Consider the following 27,558-nt stretch of genomic DNA (forward strand, 5'->3'; position numbering starts at 1 on the left):
ATATTGCAAAATAACTGTAAGGAGTGGCATCTGCTTCCTGGAGCTGGAAGAAGTGACTGTCTTTTAAATCATGGTATTGCCTCAAACAAAACAAAGAGACCAAAGAGAGAAACAAAACAAGAAATATTTTAAAAATGAAGAGCTTTTTCATTTGTGAAAACCTTGGGGCTAGGTGGACCTGTCAGGTACTACTGTTTCTGGGTCCTCTTGGTTACTCTAATCTTAAGGTCCTTAAGACATTTCTTTTTTGCTCCCTATTACAGTCCCTTACTCATTCACAATCAGTCTGTGTTATATAAGTTGTGTCCAATCCGTTGAATCACAATATTATTTTCTAGCCATGAAGTATTAAAAGCTGAGGTACCACTGGGGATGTGAGGTGAGATGGACATTTGCCATACAGAAACCCAAGATAAAGGGTGCCATGGAGGACATGCACATCAGGCCCCTTTGTCCTTATTCACACAATATTCCAGTTTTTATGGAGACCTAGAAGAATTAACAGGTAAGAACACCAATGTTGATACAATGTTGGCAAAATTCAACACACTTTGAGGTAAGATGACGACAAATGTCTATTGGTTTACAGCTTTAGGTTTATATTAATTCATTTCAACATCAAATTTTGGAAATTTGTTAGGAATGGGAGATACACAAATAACTCATTTTCCAGACATCAAGTGACAGGTTTGGAATGGCTTGAAAAAAAAAAGTAGTGTTGAAGCATATAGATTAGTTGAGGGGAAAAGAGGGGTTGGGAAGGATGTCAGGTAGAGGGAACAGCAGATGCAAAGGCATGGATGTATGAGAAAGTTCAGCATATGATTTATTTCTCCTTCTTCTTCTTCTTCTTCTTCTTCTTCTTCTTCTTCTTCTTCTTCTTCTTCTTCTTCTTCTTCTTCTTTTTCTTCTTCTTCTTCTTCTTCTTCTTCTTCTCTCTCTCTCTCTTTTTATTGATTTCAGAGAGAGGAAGGGAGAGGGAGAGAGAGATAGAAACATCAATGATGAGAGAGAGAGAGAGATAGAAACATCAATGATGAGAGAGAATCATTGATTGGCTGCCTCCTGCATACCCCCTACTGGGGATCAAGCCCACAATCTGGGCATGTGCCCTGACCAGGACTCTAACTATGACCTCCTGGTTAATGGGTCAGCACTCAACCACTGAGCAACACCAGCTGGGCAGGATATTATTTCTTAGAACACCCATGTCTAGTGACTTCTGTCTCCTTCTTTCAGCATTTGCCATCTGTGCCATTCTTCTTGGCTTGTGACATCTTTTCAATGCACAGTTATCATTTTTTTATAGTTAACCTTTTCTTTTAATTTAAGTCTCTTCCTCTTAAATAAATTATGATTGTTTAGATGGCAGGGTTCTTCTTCTTTTTCTCTCCGAAATGCCCGAAAACATATTTTGCACTGAGTGGAATATTAATAAATAATTATTGATTGGTTGACCAACAAAAATCGTAACTTATGTATTACAAGTTTTCATTATAAATACTAAGATTTGCCCCAGCCGGTTTGGTTCAGTGGATAGAGCGTCAGCCTGCGGACTGAAGGGTCCCGGGTTTGATTCCGGTCAAGGGCACATGCCCGGATTGCAGGCTTGATCCCCAGTAGGGGGTGTGCAGGAGGCAGCCAATCAATGATTCCCTCTCATCACTGATGTTTCTATCTCTCTCTCTCCCTCTCTCTTCCTCTCTGAAATTAATTTTAAAAATGTATTTTTAAAAAAATACTAAGATTGGCCTGAACCAAGATGACAGTTTAGGTAAATGCCAATACTCGCCACCTCCCACGCCAATACTCGCCAACCTCCCATAATCACATCAAATTTGCAACCAAAATACAGAACAACCATCATTTAGAACTTCCTGAAAGCTGGCTGAAAGGAAGTCCTACAACTAGAGAAGAAAGAAGAAAGCACATTGAGACTGGTAGGAGGGATGGAGGCACGGAAGCAGCTGATCCAGTACCCATGTGGACCATTTTTTTAATCCAGAGGGAGATCATCCTTTCGGAGGCCATCATGAGGAGCAAGGGATCCCAGCCCTACATCAGACCCCCGACCCAGGGTCCCAGAGCTGGAAAGAGAAGTCCCCATAACTTTGGCCTGTAAAAACCAGCAGGAATTGTGGCTGAGGGACACAGAGGCTGCCAGAGAGCCAGGTGTTTCTCTTAAAGGGCTGGGAAAAACTTACTCTGACTTGCTTTCTCTGAGCTCTAGTGTCAGGAGGAGTTGGGGGACCCAGACACATATGGGGAAGAACTGGATTGTCTGGCATTGGGGCAGGAACTGGGGTGACTTCCTACCAGGCAGAGGTGCTTGCAGGGGTCATTGTTGCTGTGCCAAGACCTCCCCAGTCCCAGGGCTGACTGGCAAACATACCTGAGTCCCCATCAGCCTGGAGCACACTGTTTTCTCTGCCCTGGTGATTCCCTGAGACCCTGCCCCATCCAATGTGCAGCCCCACCCAAGCTGTTTGCAGCAGCTTTTCCATATGAATGGCCTGTCCTGGCTCAGGCTTCAGACTTTGCTAAAATCTCTCAAACAAGCTGCAGCTAATGTCAGCATGCCCCAAACCTATTAATAAAAGGCCCAAGACCTGGCACCAGCACCAGCCTGCCTTGCTTCACAGCTGGGCCTCACTTGGGAACTTCCAAACCCTACTGAACAACAGTAGGCTTGGTAGCAATTACTCCATTATAACAAATACAAAGGCACATATTAGAATAGGAATAAGATCTTATTACAATTCCTGAGGTTGTATGATAAAAACAGTGGAGTTGAACTCGAAAGACTTGGAATTGAATCAAAGATCTTCCACCTCTTGTGGACTTTGGCAAATTACTATTCATCTTTGAGTCTTTTTCCTCATCTATAATATGAGGTTAAGAATTCCAACTTCACAAGATCATGAGTAAATTAAATGTACATGCACTTATTCTGGCATAGAGAGTTAATAATACATTTGCTCACTTTTCCCCCACTCATTCATCCATCCATTCATTCAAATACATCCATAAGGCAACAGGATAAACTAGAGATACTGTGAAATACAAAGAAGTATTTCTTTTGCAAACTTTTGTTAAATAATACTTTTTCTTCAAGTGGCTAACCCTTAGGACCAGTATATTATCACTTCGGGGGAGGTGATCATTTGCTAGTTTTTGCTTGGGGCATAAGCACACTCTTAGGCCAAACCTGCCTTTCAATTTATGAAGAACACAGACACACAGTTTTGTACATTTGCCTAATTGTGAGGGCATGTACTCTAATTCTAGTTCCAGCTTTAATTTACCACATACTATAGACCCTGTGTTCTAGAAGAAAGATAGTAGAGAATAGCTTAGAGAAAGGGCTGCAGCCAGGAATCTCAGGTTCCATTTTTAGTTATTACTATCTCTACCAGACTTCTTTTTTTAAAAATATATTTTATTGATTTTTACAGAGAGGAAGGGAGAGGGATAGAGAATTAGAAACATCGATGAGAGAGAGAAACATCGATCAGCTGCCTCCTGTACACCCCCCACTGGGGATGTGCCTGCAACCAAGGTACATGCCCTTGACTGGAATCGAACCTGGGACCCTTCAGTCCACAGGCCGATGCTCTGAGCCAAACCAGTCAGGGCTCTACCAGACTTCTAATGAGGCATATAACCTCAGTCTCTCTAAGCTTTATTATTATTTACTACATAGAACTTATGTAATAAGATCTGCCTCTCAAAAATGGTGTAACACTTAATTGTTATTTGTAACAAAATTTGAAGTACACAGACAGATGTTTTTAAAGAAATGCAAAATACTCTATTAGCTTATGAGTATCTCTATACTTTTTGTTAAAATTTAATTTTAAATTAAATTTATATGAAAGTTTAATTTTCTTATGCTTGGTAAGACAACAAAAACATTTTTAAAAACAAAGCAAAAAATGCTGCATTAAAACAAACTTAATAAACAAAATGACAAAAAGTAATTTCTTTCCACTTAGTTTTTGAAACAGTGTTTTAATTACATTATACAAGAATTTTTGGTGTCATACTATGTAAGGTGACCAACCATCCCAATTTGCCTCTGATTTCCCAGTTTTACCACTGGAAATTCCACATCCCGGGAAACCTGTGTTCTGTGCCAACTAGAATGGTCAGTCACTCTGTGCCCTACCATTACTAAAGGCTTTTCCAAAGCTTACAACTCTATTAGCTGCCCTTAGAAAAATTCCAGTGCTATTTTAATTTCTATTTATCTGAAAAGCACTTTCATATTCTTTCTGTTGGAATTTTGTTCATAACCATTTGGTGAGCATATAAACATTTATGAAGTTTTCCTTCATGAGTAGATATTTAATAAACATGTACTAATATTTTTTTACGCTATTAGGACATGGGGACAATGGGAATACCTAATTACCAACAGTGATTCTTTTGGCACCAAGGAAATATGAACTTGCCTATTCTGTTTTCAAGGACCTTGTCCTGTTGTTGTTTACAGACTACTCTACTTCTACCCCGTAATCACCATAGCTGAGAAAGCAATAACACAGGCAATGCCTTTATAATCAAGTCATTTAGAAAAACATTGTATGTGGGTCAGTCGTAGGCCAATAGAGAGAAGTTTGGGCGAGAGAGAAGTTGTTATACTGGTTTCCTTAAACAGCACTATAACCTAACCTGATTCTAAGATAATTTACAAAATATCAATGGAATGAGTGTTGCTGAAAAAGTTTGGTGATGAAGTTTTATCCATGAATAGGAGACCCCAAAATTCAGAAGCATTACGATATTTCCCATGACATTGACCAAAAAAAGAAGTCATGAGATAATGGAAAAGGTTTCTGAGAAAAAAGCAGACCCATTTTCACCCTAGAAAATGGGGATGACACAGGCTATGTAAATACATACATGATTAAAATAAAATCCATTGAAAGGTTATAAATTGAATCTAATTGGCTATAGTTTTTCCCACAAGATGCAAGATGATATATGACATTTTTTTATAGTTCTAGTTTTTTGAGCACTTAACTATGTGCCAAATGCTTTAAATGCAAAGAATCCTATGAGAAGAGGAATTATAATCCTCTAAAGCAGCGGTTCTCAACCTGTGGGTTGCGACCCCTTTGGGGGTCGAATGACCCTTTCACAGGCGTCGCCTAAGACCATCGGAAAACACATATATAATTACATATTGTTTTTGTGATTAATCACTATGCTTTAATTATGTTCAATTTGTAACAGTGAAATTGGGGGTCACCACAACATGAGGAACTGTATTAAAGGGTCGCGGCATTAGGAAGGTTGAGAACCACTGCCTAAAGTGAAGCTCAGAGAGGTTCAGTAATTTGCTCAAGGTTATAGACAGCAACTGGAGGAGCACAGGCAAACTCAACTCTGTTTTCTTCAAAGCATAAGCTCTTAACCTTTTTAGCCTATGCTGCTTCTCAACATTGTTGATGTAAAGTCTACTAAAATTCTATTTCCAACCCTAACTTTGAACTGCCTATTTAACACCTCTACCTTAATGTCTAAAAATCATCTCAAGTTTAATATATTTCAGTAAATGGCACCATTTACTGAAATATATTAAAGGGCATCCTTGATTCTTCTATCAAACCCACAGTCAAGCCATCAGCAAATCTGTTGGCTCTACTTTTAAAGTATATCTGTATCTAACCACTTCTCATCTTCATTATCAAAACCTTAGCCCAGGCCATTATCACTATTCACCTGGACTACTGAGATAGCCTCTTAACTGATCTCTGCTTTCATAGTCCATTCTCTACAAAGCAGCCATAGGTGTTTTTTTTTTTAAAAAATAAACACACTCACAGATCATATTGTTCCATTCTTCTGCTTAAAACTCTTCAATGCTTCCCACTTCCATGATGTAACTTAAGATGGTCTACAAGGCACTACTGACTCTCTGCCTTGATCTGCTTCTCTCACCATAATCCTTAACAGTCTTCTTTGCTTAGCATGCTTCAGTCACATTGGTCCTTATGATTTCAAATTTCTCTGTGATGTAAAGCCAAATACATTGAGAGGATTTGGATAAGAAAGGTTGGGGTTTTGAGAAAACTGGTGGTTTGAAAGAATTGCCTAAAGTGAGAGAACAATTCAGAAAAGTTTAGCAGTATTGCTGGGCAGTGTTGAGAATTCACTGTGCTTCGTGACTGGATGCTCAGTTGATTGGAGCACTGTCCCATACAACAAAAGGTTGTGGGTTCCACTCTCAGTAAGGGCTAGGTTTCAGGTTTGATCCCAGGTTGGGGTGTGCATGGGAGGCAACTGATTGATTTTTCTCTTTCTCCCCAACCCCTTCCTTTCTCTCTAAAAATCAATAAAAACATATCCTCGGGTCAGGATTTTAAAAAAATAGAATGCACGTTGTTATACAAATTTTTCCAGTGGTGGTCAGCTGCTCTAGTACCAAAGGCAGATGACATGAATAGTAGGGTTCATTCAAAGTAGGGGTACGATGAAAAAAAAGATAGGGCAAAGGGGTTTAGAGTACTGACAAGTGTTACTGATTTTTTTCTGTAGGTATATAACAATGGGGGTGGGATGGAGAGGAGGGTTGCTAGTGTTCTTAGCTTGCCCCAGTTGTGGCAGCAACATAAGGTTGCTAAGAATCAGAGGACCAAGACCTATGAGAAATGATGTTAAAAGCTATATTTTGCAAATCCTGTTTAGAAAATCTGATTATTTAAAAACTAAAAAAAGTGGACAAATTAGTACAGGCTTATTTACATTGCGTAACTTTTAACTTTTCAAATTCAATTTCCTGAGGGAAACTATGCTGAACAGTTAGGGATTCCTATCAATAAATTAGGGATTCAGATTTGAAAAGATTTTCAATCTGACCAATCCTTCAAATTATCCCAAGAGGGAGCTTTCTTATGCCTCTTCTTCCTTCCAAACACTTATTTGGCACTCCTGTCCTACTTACAAAGATTTAAGTCCACTCTTAGAATGACATAAACTACCTTACTGTCCTAGCCCCTAACTTGTCTAATATCTTGCCATTTACTCCTTCCTACTCTTTAAGTTCCCCAAACTAAAATGCTTTACACCTACTGTGCCTTTGCTTCTGTTATTCCCTGAGGCTCGACCATCTTACCTACCTTCTAGCATCCATTAACACTCAGCTCACACAGCACATTTCCAGATAAGAGAGAAGCGCTATCTCTCTGCTTTATTTGGTCCCTGTAGATATTTCTATTATTGCCTGACTTGTGTTGTACTAAAATGCATTTCATATACTCTGTAGTATTTAATACAGATTATGCATTATAAAGCATTTTTATGATTGATATTTTAGGTCATGCAGAAGCTAATAGGGCAAGTGTTCTGTGGCCTTGGTTAAGTCCCTTTCCAAAGGGGATGGTATACTGTGGCTCCATGAAGATGAGAATATACATAAAGTCCTTATTCAGTGCTCAATTAATTGGTGCTTTTTGGGCGGAGTTTAGGAAAAGTTTCTTTAAAATGACGTCACTATAGGCGACTTTAAAACCACTGCAGGTCGGTACCAGTGTACGTAATCAAACTACTTAAAATGAGGTTCACCTGTCACAGTTTAGAGGTTCTGCATAAAATAGATTTCCACTCAGTAGCCTGGGTAACCGGAATTTTGGCTCAACAGCAGAGATCTTCCCAGAATAACTCGGTGGGGGGGGGGGGGCCGGATCCCTAAGGCCTGCGCCAAAATATACCCCAGGGCGGTCCTGGGGCTCTCACAGCGACGGGGAGCCTACTGCCGCGTCAAGTACAGGGACCACTGGTCTCCCCGCACCAAGCGACCGCTGCTGGAACCGCGAAGGCGACTTTGGCGGTGCCGCGTTCCCAGGGCCAGGCCGGGCCGTGGGGTCTCCCCTAATTCCACGCAGGGGCGGAGGGGCGGGCACGGTGACGCCAAGGCTAGTGACGCGAATACGCAGCGCGACGCGATGACGCACGCCCCTTTGTTGGCTCAGTAGAGGTAGCAGCGGCCGTGGAGGTGGCGCTGGGGACTCTTTTCTCTTGGAGGCCGGAGCGGAGCCGCGTCTGACTGAGGCGGGCGGCGAGCGGCCCCCTCGCTCCCTCCCTCTCTCCTCCGCGACCTCCCCGCCGCCGCCTGCCGCCAACTGCCAACCGCCGCGCCCGGGAGGAGCCGCGGCCCGCGGGCCGGAGCCAGGCCTGCGTCCGGACCTCAGCCGGAGCCGGAGCGGGAGCCGGGCCTGGGCGTCCCCGCCCTCTCCCCGCCTCAGGACCAGCGTCTGCCGGGCCCCCGCGCGTCGCGCCATGGACTCAGACGAGGGCTACAACTACGAGTTCGACGAGGACGAAGAGTGCAGCGAGGAGGACAGCGGCGCCGAGGAGGAGGACGAGGACGAGCCGGATGACGATAACCTGGATCTGGGCGAGGTGGAGCTGGTGGAGCCCGGGCTGGGCGTCGGCGGGGAGCGGGACGGACTTCTGTGCGGGGAGACGGGCGGCGGCGGCGGCAGCGCTCTCGGGTCCGGCGGTGGCGGCGGCGGCGGCGGTGGGGGCGGCGGGCCGGGGCACGAGCAGGAGGAGGATTACCGCTACGAGGTGCTCACGGCCGAGCAGATCCTGCAACACATGGTGGAATGTATCCGGGAGGTCAACGAGGTCATCCAGGTGAGGGTGGCCGCCGAGCTGGCTTGACCGGCCTGGACCGGGGAGCAGATTCGGGCGGCCCGCGTGGCCCCGAGGGGCAGGCCTGGGCCTGGTGCGCAGCCCAGCCCGATGCCTCCCCGCCCTTGTCTCCTCCGCTGCCTCTGCTGGGGACGGGGTGTCGAAAGCAGACGTTCGCCGGTTCGCCGGGTGTGGGGCGATGCGTTGGGGGCGGTACTTTCCAGGCCCGGCTATGGCGGAGGCCTCCGGCCGCCTGAGACTTCTCTTGCGGGCAATTTCTGCCCGTCCCCGGGCCCGGTGCCCTTCCTCTGGCCGGAGGAGCGCCTACGAGGGCGGGGCGGAGGGTGGTGGTGGAGAAGAGCAGGGAAAATTAGGCTCGTTAGAGGGTTGCCCCGGCCTTCAGCCTCACTTGAGCACTTTTGGAAGGAGTTAGAGTAGGCCTAAGAGCAGCTTGGTATACGGTTGCCCCAAGAGGGCATCAGTTAATAAAGAAATGGATCTGCTTGGCAGTCTTAAGTGCATATTAAAGATGGGGGAAGGGAACTGTTTCTCGGAAGAGCTGCTGATGGGCCTTCTTTTCCGATGGTGAGGCTCTTGCTTGCATCTTTTTTACTTCTTTGCTGTTTGTTTGGGACCTGCTACTTTCCGCGGTAGTGGTGTATGACTTAACTTGAAGCTGTTGGGAGAGTTAGTGCAGATTGCATACCCAGCCTTGCAGATAAAACAACAACAAAACGCAATGTTATTGTCTGATATTGGACAAGACTCTATTGTGATTTAGAAAGTAGAGGCTTTTTGCTTCTGGACTCCTTTCTATTTCGTGGTCAGTAAGTTAGGCTTGGTTTAACTTGATAACCACATTTTATGTAACCTTGTGCATTTTTGAATTTTAGGAAATAAGTTTTATTATGAGGGCTCAGGTATACATGGAAGAATAAAAAGTCTCTATTCAATGCAACTTTTAGAAAACACAAGTTACATGGAAGGAAACTACATATGTGAGCAACAAGTAACTATTGCCTTCTTGTGATGTCAGTCATTACATTTTTTACCTTAAAATCGGTTGGCTGATATTCACTGGCAAATTAGCAGTATGTTACTGCCTACTTACTGAGTTTGCACAATTAACAGATTTTTCACAGTATCGTCTAGTAAGCAAAACTTTCTTTTGAGAATTGAATCATCTATTTAGGCCCATTGGAAGGCAGTGTTTTGAGTTATAGTAAAAAATAAATCTGATATCTGGTGCTATTGCTAAACAGTGGAAATCTCAAACTTTCATATAGATAATGCAGTCTAAGGAGGAATTTGAAGGGTTGTAGAAGAAAGATAAGTTTTACTGCTCTTTTTCTGGTTCCCAAAATATGACAGTTGACTTCTTCAGTCACTACATTGAGATTTTTTTCTTCTTTTTTTTGAGGAAACTTTATCAAAAGAATTCACAGTAAAACGTTGAATTCTGTTTTCATTATTTGCAATTATATAAAATCTGACGTTTCAAATATGTTACCTAGCTTATTGGCATTTCAATTAGCTTTAAAAACTCATGGATATTTTACTTTTTAACTTATGGTCTGTGTTCATGTAGTTAAATCTCATCCAACTTTCTCAGCTTTTAGGTGTGTTTTAATCACTGAGGTCAAACCTTGCAAGTTCTTTATGGCATTTCTGGAACAGACATATAGGTAATGCACTCCACATCATTCATTCTTTTTTAAATAGAATTCCTGAATATATAAATATTATTCCTTGTTAAAAGTTCATATTTAGAAATATCAGTAAATCAAAGGATAGGATTTTACTCCAGACCATCTTTTCTCCAAATGGTATACTTACTAGATCTAGACTAGGTTCTGGTTATGTTATAGGTTATTTATGTTAATAGATTTAAACTTGAAAAGTTACACAGGTAATACATGCGCACTGTAAGAAAAAATGGCAAGAAAAAAACACCCAGAGAGACACATCAAAATTTGTAACTAGTTCTTTCTAGACCCTCTGGGTAAGCTATACATATTTTTAATAATGGAATGGTACTATATATGTTTATGTTTTCAGTAGGAAAAAAAACTGAAGGTATCTCAACTTTCTCCTGTCAGTAAATATTTTTCAAGTGCTCACATGATCACAGAATTAAACTAATTTATCTAATCAATCTATTATTATTGACCTCCCTTTTTTATTGTCTAATTTCTGGCTTTTATAAACCTCATTGGGAATACCTGTCATAGATTAAATCTTTGAATATTTCCTTAGGATAAATTGATTTGCTAAGCCAAAGGATTTGCTTATTTTCAAGACATTTGAAATATTACCATATTACTTTTAGAAAGGTTATGCTAGTTTCCCCCACCAGTTGGTGCTTGATGGGGTTAAAATGGTCATCATTTATAAAATTTACTTAAAAAAAAACAAACTGATGAGGTTAAACTTTTAACATGTTTATTGGGCATTGATGTCTCTTTTGTAAATTGCCCTCGCGTTTGCTCACTTTATCCCCTTTTGGGATATTTATTTTTTATTTATAAGACCTCTTTATATTCATAGAGGCTTTAATTATCAGACTAGTTTTTTCAATTAAAAAAACTAATGTTGGTTTAATGTAACAATAAGTTTTAAGTTTATTAAGTTAAAAAACATTGTTTTACTTATTTCAAATTAGAGAGCTTACTGTTAATTTTAAAAAATTTAAATCTGTCCAGCCAGTGTGGTGTAAGTGCACCAAGAGTTCCCCAGTTCAATTCCCGGTTAGGGCACATGCCTGGGTTTCAGGCTTGATCCCAGTGAGGGGGCAGTCAATCAATGTTGATGTTCTCTCTCATCGGATGTTTCTCTCTCTACCTCTGCCTTCCTTTCTCTCTAAAATCAATGAAAACGTATTAAAGCCTTGGCCAATGTGGTTGCGCATCAGCCTGTGCACCAAAGGGTCTCAGGTTCGATTCTCCGTTAAAATCGTCAAGGGCATGTACCTCAGCTTCGGGTTTGCTCCCTGCCCCTGGTCGGGGTGCCTGCAGGGCACAACCAGTCCATGTGTTTCTCACATTGATGTTTCTCTCTCTCTCCCTTTTATTCCCCCTGCCCAGTGTTCCTTCCCTTTCACTCTCTTTGAAAAGCAACGGGAAATAGATCCTCAGGTGACGATTGACAAAAAAATATATCTTTAAAAAACCATATTAAATTCCCTGCCCCCCTCCCCCAGTGTTACTTTTCAATATGAAATCAGGTATATTATTAGTGAATTTGAAAATAAATTTGTAGGAGCCTTGCCGGTGTGGCTCAGTGGTTGAACGCCAACCTATGAACCAGTAGGTCACAGTTTGATTCCCGGTCAGGGCACATGCCTGGGTATAGAGCTCGAGTCCCAGTGGAGGTGTGCAGGAGGCAGCAGATCAATAATTCTCTCTCACCATTGATTTTTCTCTCCTCCCTTCCTCTGAAATCAATTAAAAAAAAAAAGTGTGTGTGTGTGTGTGTGTGTGTGTGTGTGTGTGTGTGTGTATACACATACACACACATATACTTTTTTTTTTTTTCAGGAGGAAATGATTGAAATGTAAAAAGGTCATCAAGTTGCTCTTTCCTTGGGAATTTGTTTACTTTTTCTGGAAAAGTAGTTCAGCCAACAACAGATATTTACTGTTATTTGTGGTTATAAGTCAACACTTTTTCTTTTAGAAAATTTGATTTTCTGACTTTCTGTAAGTCTCATTAAAGTTTAATTTGGTCTTGTTTTATTTAAATTCTAGCTTACTTTTTGAACTTTTAAGAAAAGATTAAGGATTTTCTTTAGCTTTAACCTATACCAATGATGGAGAAATGCATAAAGCTCTTACTTACCCAACTGTACTAATTAGTATTGCTAATACTAAAAAGTAAGGTGTGTTTTTTTTTATGTAATTGCCTGATTAGCTAGGTAATTTATTAAACACTGCTCAATTCTGCAACTGAGGAATGTTTAAACTTGCCATTTTGTGTTTCCACAACAGTGTTCAGCAAATGTTGATTGTGCCTTGTGTTCCAGTTGCCATGTCAAGTAGAGGGCACAGTTTTTGCCCTAGGAGCATTCCCAGAGATTGTTGTGCATATGTTAAGTCTGAGTTGGAGCCTGAACATCTATATATTTTTAGCCACTGCAGTGATAAATCTGAACCACTAGAATAGTTAAAGTTCATGCACTGTCATGATTTTGATCTCAGGGAGAATGAGTAGAGTGAGAAGGTGAATAACTCTTAACAATACCACATTTAAAGGGTATACTGAGAAAGAGGGGCATGGGAAGATTTATTATGCTTAATAACCAGTTTTAAAAACAAAAGTAATAACCTAATGCTTGGCAGGGCAATTTTCTACTGGCTGGTGATATTTTACATATTTGTTTAATTAAAAGATTTACTTTAAAGAACTTGTAGTAAAGTGAGGTTTCAGGCATAAATTGAGAGGTACTTTATTCCAGCATATTTTATACTGGCTGGGAGTCAAGTTCTAGCCCTGGCTTTTCTTCTAACTGACAAGTTAATTTACATCTCAACCTTCAGTTTTGCTTTTTTTGTTATTTGTTTTTGTTGTTTTTTAAATCTGGGACTTTAAAACAAGAGAGTTGAACTACTAGATTGATCTTTTTTACATTAATGTTTTGTTTAACATCCTTAATTGGAGATGCTCATTGTTTCCAAAAAGTTGAACTCTAGTGTGCATACTCTAGTGTGCATACCAAGATGAACTTACCTTAGTTAGTTTGTTTGGGTGGAGTATAGGGGGCAAAAGAGGGAGAGGAAGAGGAGAAAGAGAGTGTGGGTTTGTGTTTTGAAGCTCTTAAGGTGTTGGGTATGGTTTACTCCTCTTGAACTTTTTTATCTTTTTCTAGCCTGTCTTTTTGAGCTATAACTTTTAAATTATATTCTTGTTGAGTCAGAAACTCTGGGGGTGGGGTCCAACAGTCTGCTTTAACAAGCAATCCAGGTGATGCTAATGCAAGCTAAAGTTTGAGAACCAATGATGTAGTTGAAATTTAATGGCAGTGTTTCTCGTTGTTTTAACTTGCTGTAAATTACTACAGAGGTGGGTTAATGATGGAAGCAAGTTGTTTAAGAAACTAATGGAAGGAAAATTTTAAGAGCCTGGACAACACTTACTAGGCTAAACATAGAGTTGAAGATTTGTCATCATTACTGATATCCTTCAGATAAGGTGGTCTTTACTCAGTTCTTTCAAATGGGCAAACCAAACTAGTGACATCTGACATTCTAGGATGGATCACTTGGTTTTCTTTCAATCCTTCCCCCACTGCTTGGGGTTTTATGAGATTTCTGAAGGAGTTCGTATCTCTTTGAATTTAGATACTCAAAGCTATTAGGTCAGTTAGTAGTTTAGTTAAGTGCTAAGTGAATAGTAATAAGTATTCAGATCTGGAAGATAGCTAGGATTTCTATGGATAGAAATGAGGAATAGGAAGCCCTTCTGAGAAATTGAGAATGAGGAAGGTGTCTGGCTAATAGTGAGGTCAGCCAAAGCAGAAGAGTTTATAAATTATTGGTGATAGTGTTATTGAAGCTTTGATACTATGAAGAAAGGTAGGCAGAAGTCACCACATTAGATTTCTTTTTTGGGGTTTGGTCTATGGTAGCTACTTCTCTTTAGCCCCAAAACTTAGTGACTTAAAAACAACAAACATTTATTATCTCACACTTTCTATGGGGTCACAATTCTGGATGCAGCTTAGCTGGGTGCTTCTGGTTCAGAGCCTCTTCTTATGAGGCTACAGCCAAGATATCAAGCAGGATTTCAGGTCTTGATTGGGGGAGATCCCCTGCCACTGTCATCTGTGTGGCTGTTGGCAGGCCTCAGATTTTCACTGGTTGGTTGTTGGCCAGAGACATCAATTCCTTACCACGTGGGCTTCTCCATAAAGTAACTTACAGCACAATAGCTTCTTTTCTTCAGAACAAGTCTGAGAGAGAGTACCCAGATGGAAACCACAGTCTTTTTATAATGATCTCAGAAGTGATATGCCATCACTTTAACATACTCTATTTGTAACTAAATCCAGCCCATAATCAAGAAGAGGGGATTACACAAATATATAGATATATAGATGCATATCTATATATCTATATCTATCTATCTATCTATCTATCTATCTATCTGGCTCAATCAAGATGTGAATTGCAAATATGTATACTGTTTATCCAGTCAATTTATATACTCTTAGGAAGGCTTAGTAGTTTTGGATTTTTAGTTTGGATTAACCTTAAATATTTGTATTTGGCTTTGCAAAGCATTATCATACCTTTAAATGATAAGCATTCCTAATTACCTTCAGTTGGCTAAGATTAGAAGGACAGTTTGTAGTCTCTAAGATTTGGCAGTAATTTGAGACTCTTCAGACCACTGATTTTTTTTAAACTTTAGCTTTTACATGCAGAGAGATCCCACATACCCTTTACTGATTTATCTGCAATGGTAATGTCTTGCAAAATTATAGTATATCACAACCAATATGTTGACATTGATGCAATCTACTTAAGGATTTTAAAAAATGCCGGCATTTAGGCCCTACCCCAAGACTAAAAATGGGTCCCAGAATTTGGAGTAGGCATTGTCATTAAATAAAAATCTTACCTTCTCTGGATTATTTTAATGTACATTCAGAGTTGAGAGCCCCTGTTCTTGCATAATGTCTCTAAAGAATCCTTTCAGTAACGTTCCAATCTCTGCTTAAGTACAAATAAATGACTGAGCTATTTTATGATGTAGCTCATTCCAATGTTTAACTCCTGATTTTTAAAAAAATGGAATTAACATCTGCTTTCATGTTTACTCATAGGCATTGTTCCCAGGGTGGCCTGTTGTGTGAAAAAAAATTTTTTTTAAAACATAACTATTGTTTTGGAAGCTTGAAGGAAAAACTTTTCTTTCAAACCCTGCCAAAGATTAGGTTATTACTTTTGTTTTTAAAACCAATCCCCCTTTCTTCATTTCTTTTATGACATGAACCTATATCTTTGATTATGCACATTGCCCTACTTCATTATTTAACTCTAGAGGCCTGATGAATGAAAATTCGTGCAAGAGTAGGCCTCCCTTCCCGGCTGCTGGCACCGGCTTCCCTCCTGCACCTGGGACCAGGGCTGGCTTCCCCCAGGCTGCCTGCAGGCACCCAGGACCCAGACTGGCTTCCTTCCAGCCCCAGCTTCGTCAGGAAGGATGGACGTCCAGAATGATGTCTGGTAGACGTCCGGTCTAATTATCATATTACCCTTTTATTATTATAGATTAGATAGATACTGTCTTCTAGGCACTGTATCACAGGCCATAACTTTGCTAAGATCTTGTCAAAATATATACAGGTCATCTTTTGATCTTAACATTAGGTTACTATGTAAGTTTATAAAGAGCTTATTTATTCCCTTTACATAATGTGATAAATAGAAGGATGAGAATTTATTGAGGCTAACATTTGATGATCACTTATTATTAGGTGAGAGAATGATCAGAGACTTCTAACCTGGGGTGAGTGAGACTCATAGAAATAGTAGTGGAAGTCCTTTCCTTATTTTCAATGTTTTCAAAAAGCTGAACAGTATTTAAAAGAAAGCAAAACAAAATTGTCCTAGCTAATTAAAATGGCTAATGTTGAATCTTCAATTCCAAAAAACAGTACATATTTTAAGTAGTATATATGTAATTTCTTCCTAAATTTTTGCTTTCTTCCTAAATTGTCATTCACCCAGTGATATGTTGTCATCTGGCTTGATCTTGGATATAATGTCTCATTCCTTGATATATATTGGTGCATAATAGATGCCTCATTGGTAATTTGGTATCTCAAAAGGCAGCTTAAAAAGTTATTACTGAGCTAGCAGCTGCACTGGCAGATTGACTTTTTAGAGTCCTACTTTTTTCATTTAAAAAAATGAGAATGCTGGTATTAAGGCCAAAAGGTTGTGAGGGTATAAATGAGAAATACCAAATATTGTGCTGGTAGTTTTCCCATGTAATTTTTAAATTTAACTTTGTTTTTATTGATTGATTTGAGAGAGAGAGAGAGAGAGAGAGAGGAAAGGGGGGGGTGGAGAAAACCACTTATTTGTTGTCCCACTTATTTATGCATTAATTGGTTGATTCTTGTATGTGCCCTGACTGGGGATTGAACACGCAACCTTGGTGTATTGGGACAACACTGTAACCAACTGAGCTACCTGGCCAGGGCCTCCCATCTAATTTTTTTTAAATGTAAACATTGTTCAATAACAGTTTTCCTTTTTGCTGTATTCCATTTGAAAGAAGTATCACAATTGACCTGACACTTAATACATTTTGGCAGAAAGTAGAGCAGATAATGAAGTATTAGGTAACATTTCCTTAGTACTAAGACTAGGGGTGGGGAATGTCCGGTACACAGGTCGAATAAAGGCCCTCAAAATCATTTGGTCTGGCCCTGCCAAGGCGTTAGGGGGTGAGTTAATGAAATGTTTGATCAAATATAGCAGGATAATTTTTAAAGTTGATGATTCTGTATGGCCTGTGTATGATGCTATAAATATCCAAATGGCCCTTGGCAGAAAAAAGGTTCTTTACCCCTGGTTTCTATAAAGTGCCGGGGTGGGGGGGTGGGGGGGGGGTGGGGGGGTGGTAAATAAAGTGCCAGGAGCTATATGCAAATAATAGTTTATAAAAGAGTCACCATGTGTTCAGAGGCCTTAAAAAGCTTGTCCTCTAGGAATTTAAACACTTTTTTTCTTGCCATCTTTTTATACTATTACTGTGGTGTTCTCTAGAAGTCATAAAAAAGTTTATTAATTCCATAAAAAAATCTTGTCTATCTCCCTTTGGTTTACAGCAAGCATGTCAAACTCGCGGCTGGGTAAAGAAACTAAGGCAGCAAGCTTTTACTAGGTGCACCGGTTAGTAATGCAGATTTTGTAATAAAAGAAAACATGATAATTTCAAGAGAAACATCAAAAGTGCTTTATTCAAAGTAATGTCCATCACTAGCTACACATTTCCCCCATCTTTCAGGTAATTTGTGGATACCGTCTGAATAGAACTTTTCTTGTTTTGAGGCAAACCATTCAGAGACCCAGTTTTCCACTTCTTCGTACATTTTGAAGTGCTGCTCAGAAAGTGCATGTGCCATCGATCAGAACAAGTGGTAATCTGAAGGAGCAAGGTCTGGTGAATACAGTGGGTGGGTTAATACTTCCCAGGCAAGATCTTTTAACGTGTCTTCAACTGGTTTTGAAGTGTGTGATGGTGCGTCATCATGAAGCAAAATTACTTTGCCGTGTCTTCTGGCCCATTCTGGTCCTTTTACCATCAAAGCGTGATTCAAATTGATTATTTGTTGTCGGTAGTGATCAGTATTAACAGTTTCACCTAGTTTTAGAAGCTCATAATACACCACACCTTCCTGATCCCACCAAACGCAGAGCATTGTCTTCTTTCCGAAGTGATTTGACCTTGCAGTTGATGTTGATGGTTGACCTGGATCAACCCATGATTTTGTGTATTTGGGATTCTCAAAATAAATACACTTTTCATCGCCAGTCACAATTCGATGCAAAAAAGACTTTCGTGCCATTGAAGCAACATTTTACTGATGACTTTTCGGTTTTCCATTTTGTCTTTCATTCAGTTGATGTGGCACCCATTTTTCCTTCCTTTAAAATCTTTCCCACTGCTTGTAAACAATCGGAAAGTGTTTGTTGAGCAACATTTAATCTTTCTGCAAGTTGTTTTTGAGTTTGACATGCATCTTCATCCAATAATGCTTGTAACTGGTGGTCTTCAAACTTTTTCGTTTGACCTGGATGTTCTTTGTCTTTCACATCGAAATCATCACTTTTAAAGTGTTTAAACCAGAGTTCAAGTATCTTGAGATGGAGCATGTTCACCATAAGCTTCCCAAAGTAGTATACGATAACCTTCAGCAGCACTTTTCTTCAAAATAATGAATTAAAACTTCCCGCAAATGCTTTTTTTGGGGCACAAAATTCAACATTTTTAAGCGTAAAGATATCTATGATGTTAAGACCTTCAGAAAATTTGACATATGAAGTTTTGAAGCTTATCAATACAACAAAATAGCATATATATATCAAATCGCATATATATCAACATATGTGTAACTCCATCTATTGAAAAAAATCTGCATAATTAACCGGTACACATAGTACTAGGCAGGGACAAACTGAATTTCTTCTATGTCAGAGATTGTTTCAGTGTGCTGCATGCTATGGATGAAGAAGACTCATCTGTCACCCCTCACACCTATCATATCTAGAGACATTTAGGTATTGAGATGGCTATATTACAATCTCATGTAGGCTACACCAAACTTCGTATGAAGTGCTCTGCAAACATAAGGGAGCCTTGGAAAGGTAGAGGAGAGGGACCTGGAAAAAGATATGGTAATATCTGAGCAGGATCTGAATAGGAGTACATAAGGTAGTTAGGAAGAGAAAGTTTATCACCAGAAGGATGAGCTTGAGCAAAAGTTGGAAAACATAAAGGTGTATTATATATTAAGGAATTAGAAGTAGTGCAATGGGGGTGGTAGAAAAAATCAGGCACAACAGCAGATGAAATTGAAAAAATTAGCTGACATCAAGATGGGGAAGCCATGAATGCCCTATTAAGGAATCAGACTAGACTTATAATGGGGGGGTGGGGGGGCAATTAAGTCTTTTTTTTTAGCAGGAAAATGACTACTGTATTTGTATTTGGTAGTATGGCTGGAAGCCTAGAGGTAAGGATAAAATAAAAAAAAGGCTGTAAATTAGGATTAGTTAGTAAAAAGGTTAGCAATAATAAAAAACAAATTTTAGAGGTAACTTGATCGGGGCTAACTTGACTATGGGAAATGCAGAGGGGGATGATTTTTTTTTAAATATATTTTTATTTACTTCAGAGAGGAAGGGAGAGATAGAAACATCAGTGATGGGAGAGAATCATTGATCGGCTGCCTCCTGCACGCCCCCCTACTGGAGATTGAGCCTGCAACCTAGGCATGTGCCCTTGACCAGAATCCAACCCGGGACCCTTTAGCCCAGCAGTTGCCAATCAGTGGTCCATGAGGTCCGAAAGGTTGGCAACCCCTGCTTTAGCCCACAGGCAAACAAACAACTCTATCCACTGAGCCAAACTAGCTAGGGCAGGGGGGATGATTTTTAAATTCCAAGAATGGTTAACTGGTAAGTAAATCAAAGGTAGAGGAGCCTTGAGAGAAGGGAGTAAATTTGAGTTTCAAATGGGTTTCAGAGAAATGCCTGTCCAAAATGTCTCAAAATTCAATGTGTCCACATTAGAGGTTTGTCCTTATAAGTACTTACTAAGAATCAGAAACTACTTCTTAGTTCCTAGGATACTTAATCCCTAAAAAAAAAAAAAAAGTTGTAATGTTGTAATTAAGAGAAAGAATAGATTATCAAGTAATTGGAGTCAGTTAATATGTGACTTATAAGTATTAGAGTTTCAAAGGAGATAGCAAAGCAAGCCTGGGGAGAAGTGACTGGGATTATAGCTATTCTTAGCATTGTCTAACAATAGTGATGTTAAAAATAATTAAGTCACTCCTATATAATAGTTTTCAAAGTATGGTCTGTGAAAGAAAAACTATTTTATGGTAATATTAAGAAGTTATTTGTCTTTTTAAATGTGCTCACATTTGTACCAATGGTACAGAAGCAATGGTTAGGTAGAACCACAGGATACTATACTAGTATTCATTGTATTGTATTATTCACTGCCACACAGTAAAAAGTACTAGTTTCACTATTGTCCTTGATGAAGCAGTAAAAATTATTAGTTTTATATCCTATCCCTTAAGTACACATCTTAGTAGCTTATGTGGCAAAATTGGAGATATGACTGACAAACTTTATTTAGACAAATGGCAAATAAACATATGGTTAATGTTTCTTCAAGTGAATGAAATACACCTGTCATTTCATGCAAAATTGCTCAGTATTTGAAGTTTTAAAGTGAAACTTAGAATTTTGGAAAACTTTTATCTGCCCTGTGAGACTGTCAGCTTCCTAGCCCTTAAAAACTTCTGATGAGCCCTAACTTGTTTGGCTCAGTGGATAGAGCGTCGGCCTGTGGACTGAAGGATCTCTGGTTCGATTCTGGTCAAGGGCACATGCCCAGGTTGTGGGCTTGATCCCCCAGTAGGCGGCAATGCAGGAGGCAGTCAATCAATGATTCTCATAATTGATGTTTCTATCTCTCCCTCTCCCTCTCCCTTTCTCTCCCTCTCTCTCTTTCTGAAATCAATAAAAATATATATATTTTTAAAAACTTATAATGAGACATTATATAATAAACTATCAACATTTAGAAGATCTGCATGACATAATGAACCAATATTTTCCAAATGACCAACTTTCCAATAACCAGTTGTGATATTTCACAATTATGTATTATTGGTAAGTGATCCATTCAAAATACAGAATGAGCCATTGGATTTTAATGTAACAAGAGTATGAAGTGTTATCAGTGCTTGTGACTGCCCACACTGCTTTGCCTCTCCTCTCCTGGCCAAAGCCCAGGGGACTAGGGTGAGAAGGCCGGACCATGTTCCAATGCAAGCTGACAGCCTTCAACACCACAACTCTGCAGGCTTCAACTGCAAACATGAAACAATTTAGAAACTTTATTGCTTGGCTTGAAGACCAGAAAAATCAGACACTAGAAGATTGAAGACAAGTAATTTAAGAAACATCTACAGCAGTGATTGGTCCAAGTTCTTTGAAAAGTATCTCAGAGATGGTAACTGTCCTTTCAAGATTCAAGATCCTCAAGAAGCAATTGACTGGCTTCTTATTCCTGGGTTAGCTGTTAGACTTGAATATAGAATAATGCTGAAAAATAAAAGGACTTCGGACCTTATTATATAAAAAATGCTATCACTGCAGCTAAAAATGCAGAGCCATTGGTCAATTTGGATATAAATAATCTTGATTTTAAGGCTGGTGTAATGGCTTTTTCTAACCTTCAGATTCAGTTTGATGATGATTACCTGGTAATACTTAAGGCAATTTGAATTTTGGTCCTGGAGCGCCTGACAACAGGATGCAGTTGCTAAAGCAACTCAAACAAGAGCAAATCAAACAAAACTAAAGCCTGTTGCTTTAGACAGGCATGTTCTTGGTTTTGACATAGGAGATTCAGTTCTTTTTTTTTTCTTTGTCTATATATTTTTTTCCTCTTTTGTGTTTATGATAGTGATAATTTTTTAAAATTTTATTGCTTAAGTATTACAAATAGTAGTACATATGCTCCTTCCCCCCCCCCCCCCCCCCCAGTGTCTTGCGTCATTTGGTTATGCTTATATGCATGCATACAAGTCCTTCGGTTGATCTCTTACCTCCCCCGCCCCCCGCCCCCCCCCCCAGAGATTCAGTTCTTAATGAAGCTGCTCAAATATTGCGATTGCTACATATAGAAGAGCTCAGAAAGCTACAGACAAAAATTAAGACATAGTAGCTGTTAAGGCAATTGTTGCTGATCCAAAGACAAAGACCACAAACTGGGAAAAGTTAGAAGGATAATACTTTAGGATTTCAGCCTCTCACCTACTTAGTACAATTGGGAACCATGTACACCCTGACGTGTGTTTAGAAATCAGATGTTCACATTTTCAAGGGAAGAATCCCAAGAAATTATGTTCTAGAGACTTACCATTATTGCTTTTTCTTTGATAAATTTGGAAAGTGTGTGTGTGAGGGGGGAAGTTCTTTGATATGGTTTCAGATTCTACTTTGCAACTAGCCTTTAAGAAACTGCCACTTTTTGCGTTTTGGTGTAATATCAAAAAGAATATTTATAATTAGCTGAAAGTGCTTCTCCTTTTTCCAAATACATATCTTTGTGAGGCCATGTTCTCTTTATTCTTCAAACAAAACGACATATCCAAGAGATTGAATGCAGAAGAAGATAGGAGAATCCTGCTGTTTTCTAGTTAGCTAGATATCAAAGTCTTTCAAATATGTGAAATAATACACTATTCTTACTAAATTTTTGTTTTAGAACCTATTTATTTTCATAAAATGTATTAACATAATAAGGTTTATTACTGTTTTAATGAATTCATTAATATTTTTTAAATTCTCAGTTATATCTAACATGATAGATTTTGATAGTTATAACTCAAACAAAACTCTTTGGCATCCTTAATAATTTTTAAGATAAAATAAAAGTTCTGAGACCAGATAGGTTGAGATCGCTTCTCTGATATTCTGAACCAACTGTACTATATGAGTTTACTATAAATTAGCAATGGGTTATAAACTACAAAGTAAGTAGTTTTACTGATTAATCAGAAACATTTATATGTAAAGCTGTTTTAGATGCTGTGGAGGGTCTTAACAGAAATGTACTTTAAAAATAAAATCTAGAAATAGAATAGTAAGATATGACTAGTTGGGGGAGAAATTATTGGAAAATTAATTTTTCCAAAGAGGAGCTACAGAGATACCACCTGACATATACCATTTATTATTTTGTTTATATTCAGACTTCAAAACCCTATCAGAGCAGGAGCTTTGTCTTATTTATTCATTGCTGTACTCTCAGAACAATACCTGGCACATAGTAGACAATAAACATTTTTTGTATAAATATTTTTCTTTCACTTCCATTTTTGAAGAATATCTTATGTATATAATTTTAGGTTGGTAGTTTTCTTTCAGCACATTAAAGATTACATTGTCTACTGGCTCCCATTGTTTATGGTGGGAGGAAGCTAATGAGCCTTTAATCTGATTGCTTGTGAGATTTTTACTTTGTCTTTGAAAGACTGGTAGAAAACTATTAATACGCGTACCATGGTTTTCTTTGTGTTTATCTTGTTTTGGGTCTTCAGATCCTTTTGAATATATAGGAGTGATGTCTTTTATCATTTTGGAAATTCTCAGTTCTGCCTTCTTTCTCTCCATGCTTTCTGAGACCCCAGTTATAATACATCTATTAGGGCGTTTTATGTTCCATTTGTGTCCAGTGCTTTTTTGTGTACATCCTCTTTTCTCTTCTGGATCTCCAAATCTGTCTTTTCCTATGTCTGATCTGCTGTTAAACGCCTTTTAATTAGTTTAACACCTCAAATATTGTATATTTCAATTCTAGAGTTTCCATGTAATTTTTTTTATAGATGCTAATATTTTGGTGATTTCTTTTGTGTTTTTCAGCTTTTGCTCTATTTTCTTCAGCATATTAACCTTCTTTAAGTTTTGTCAGCTAACTCCAATATTCAAATTATCTGTTAGTCTCCATGTGTTTTTTTCTCTCTCAGTTTTCAGTCATGTGTTACTGTCATTTGGCATACTTTTGATTGCATGCCATATATTGTGTCTAAATTATTTTAGAGATTCTGGATGATGATAGATTACTCCAGAGAGGATTTTCTTTTTTTATTTAAAATGTATTTTTCAATTACAGTTTACATTCAATATTGAGGATTTTCGTTTTTTCTTTGAATTGGCTGTTAGAATGGTAAATGGACACCTCAATCTAATAAGGTTGAGTTCTAGCCATGTTCAGTGATCTGCCACTGGCCCTTTAGATTCTTCAGCTAAGAACCTGATGTATTCTCAGCAGTTCTTCCCCTAGGGGTCACAAACTTTCACATTGTTTCCTTAGACTCTTGGAAGCACCATCTGCTTTTCAGAGGCTTTACCTTTAATTATTATTATTATTGTTATTATATTATTATTTTAATCCTCACCTGAGGATATTTTTTTCCATTGATTTTTAGAGAGAGTGGAAATGTGTGAGTGTGTGTGTGTGTGTGTGTGTGTGTGTGTGAGAGAGAGAGAGAGAGAGAGAGAGAGGTGTGAGAGAGACCCATCTATTGGTTGAGAGAGAGAGAGGTGAGAGAGACCCATCTATTGGCTGCCTCCCGCACTTGCCAGGGGAATGAACCTGAAACCCAGATATGTACCCTTAACCGGGAATCGAACCCATGATCTTTCAGTGCACAGGCCAACACTTTAATGACTGAGCTACCCCAGGGCTAGAGGCTTTACCTTTAGATTTTTAGTCTTGGCCCTGAGCAATCCCAGAATTCAGCAAATTTTCTAAGGGGAATACTGACCATTCTTTGAGATATCCCGTCAGGTCTCAGTATTAATATCCTTTTGTTGCTCTAATAAGTTGTCACAAATTTACTGACTTAAAAACAACACGTTTATTATCTTACATTTCTGAAAGAAGTTCAAAGTGAATTTCACTGGACTAAAATCAGCTGTGTTCCTTCTGGAGGTTCTAGGGGAGAATCTTTTTCCTCACCTTTTTCACTTCTAGAGGCTGCCTACATTCCTTGGCTTGTAGCTCCTTATTCTATCTTCAAAGCTACCAGCATAGCATCTTCAACTCTCTTTCTCTTTTGCCCCTTTCTTCCACTTTATTTGTTTATTTTAAAAAAATATATTTTTATTGATTTTAGAGAGGAAGGTAGAGGGAGAGAGAGAAACATCAATGATGAGAATAATTGATCCGCTGCCTCCTGCAGGCCTCCTACTGGAGATCCAGCCCACAAACCAGGCATGTGCCCTGACCGTGAATCAAACTGTGACCTCTGGTTTATAGGTGGACACTCAACCACTGAGTCACACCAGTTGGTCTAGAGAATGCACTTTTGAACTTGGATTTCAGCTAGAAAGTATGACATCTTAAAGATTGGAATAGGAATCTGCCTGAGATTTGGCAGAATAACAGGCTGGAGGGAGAAAAAGATCTAATTTCATTTATATTTAAAGGGAGACTCAGATATAGAGAAAAGTGGTAAATTGAAGTTAGAGAAGCTGAGAAATGGGTTTTTTAGAGAGCAGGAGGTCATTGAAACTGGGTCCTTTTTACTTTTAAAAGTACAAGCTCTTTTTGCTATACCAGACTTTTTTCAGACTTTAGTTGGACTTTTTGACTAAGTCAAATTTTTGTACTTAAGTTTTCTCTGTTTGTATACTGGAAACAATACTAAAATGATCTTTCATTGTAGCTAATTGACTCTGATTTTAGATGAGTCACTTATATTAGTTCTCTATTGTTACACAATAAATTACCCCAACAAGTGGCTTGTTGAAGCTAAAAACAACACATATTTATTGTCATACTTTTGAATGCTTTAGCTGGGTGGTCTGGCCACAGAGTCTTTGAGGAGGTTGTAGTCATCCTATCAGCTGAGGTTGCATTTGTCTGAAGGCTTGATTTGGGCTGAAGAATGAACTGCTTTGAGATGGCTCACTTACATGACTGTTGGTAGGAGGCTTTAGTTCTTTCTCACCCGGCTTTCTCCATAGGGCTACTTAAGTGTCCTCACTACATGTTAGCTGGCTTCTGCTAGAAGTATCAAAGAAAGCCAGACAGATGCAATAATGTTTTTTTATTACCTAGACTGGAAGTCATACTTTGTGATTCCTGCATTGTCCTTTTGGCCAGTCTAGTCAGCCCTGGACTACACAGCCGTGGACTACTGAAGGGAGGGGACTACACAGATATCAGGAGGCGAGGCTCATTTGGGACCATCTTGGAGGCTGGCTACTGCAGATACCATGTGAAGGGAAGTGTAAGATACAGGGATATGACTGTGAGGCAAGATTTTAGTTCCAGGATTATGAGATTTATTTTTTAAAATGATGTTATGCTTAATGAGGAATAAAAAGTGAACTTGAAAACTGAGTGTAAGACAGCTTCCTTTTTTAAGAAATATGCTTTTAGAAAGAGAGGAAGGGAGAGTTAGAAGCATCTATGAGAGAGAAACATCAATCACTTGCCTTCCGCATGCTCCCTATTGGGGATCGAGTCCACACCCAGGGACGTGCCCTGACTGGGAATCGAAGCAAGGACTTCTTGGTTCATGGTTAATGCTCAACCACTGAGCCACACTGGCTGGGCAAGGCAGCTTCCTTTTGCATAGTACAATAGGTTTACCAAAATCAGTATTTAAAAACTTCTTGCATATGTGAGACAGCAAGTATTTATAAAGCTGAGAAGAACATAACAGTCACTTTGTTTAATTTATATGTGATAAATTACATAAAACTCTTGTACCTTATAGTATAGGACTAGAGCAGCCGTGGGCAAACTACGGCCCGCGGGCCGGATCCGGCCCGCTTGAAATGAATAAAACTAAAAAAAAAAAAGACCGTACCCTCTTATGTAATGATGTTTATTTTGAATTTATATTAGTTCACACAAACACTCCATCCATGCTTTTGTTCCGGCCCTCCAGTCCAGTTTAAGAACTCATTGTGGCCCTCGAGTCAAAAAGTTTGCCCACCCCTGGTCTAGTCTCATCTATGATACTAAATGTGTGACCTTAGTAAATCAGTAGTCTGAATCTGTCCTTACAGAATAAACTATTTTGACTTAATGACTTTTCAAAGTTCTTTTTCAGTTATAAAATTCAAACTGTGACAGAAGATAATTAGTTGTGAATGCTTCCAAGATAAGAAGCTATGTTCTGCCAAATCTGTACTCAACCATTACAGCTATATGCCACCTCTTGGTACATGTACTTGGCATTAGGAGTACAGAGATGAGTGTAGAACATTCCTTTCCTTTCCAGGGCTCCTACTCTAGGAAGGGCAGACATGTAAATAAATATCCTATATGCCCTGGCCGCCTTGGCTCAGTGGATAGAGCGTCAGCCTGCGGACTGAAGGGTCCCAGGTTCGATTCCGGCCAAGGGCACATGCCTGGGTTGCGGGCTTGATCCCCAGTGGGGGGTGTGCAGGAGGCAGCCGATCAATGATTCTCTCTCATCATTGATGTTTCTATCTCTCTCTCCTTCTCCCTTTCTCTCTGAAATCAATAAAGAAATACATTTAAAAATAAAAATCATTATAAAAAGAATAAATATCCTATATAATAAAGAGGTAATATGCATTACCCTCACGCCCCCCTTCAAAATGCTGCTACACA

The 27,558-nt window shown here is 39.2% G+C and overlaps 1 protein-coding gene and 1 pseudogene across 1 annotated transcript in view; both read left to right on the forward strand.

Moving 5' to 3' along the window:
* The first annotated feature begins 7,975 nt into the window (after positions 1-7,975).
* ARIH1 (ariadne RBR E3 ubiquitin protein ligase 1) overlaps positions 7,976-27,558 on the forward strand; it is a 118,815-nt gene continuing 99,232 nt past the window's right edge. Inside the window, 1 exon segment of the mRNA XM_006087835.3 lies at positions 7,976-8,643. Coding sequence (XP_006087897.1) covers positions 8,284-8,643 — 360 coding nt within the window. The 5' untranslated portion in view covers positions 7,976-8,283.
* On the forward strand, positions 20,865-23,864 carry LOC102430295 (annotated as a pseudogene).

The sequence above is a fragment of the Myotis lucifugus genome, unplaced genomic scaffold, assembly GCF_000147115.1.
Source record: "Myotis lucifugus unplaced genomic scaffold, Myoluc2.0 scaffold_41, whole genome shotgun sequence".
NCBI lineage: Eukaryota > Metazoa > Chordata > Mammalia > Chiroptera > Vespertilionidae > Myotis > Myotis lucifugus.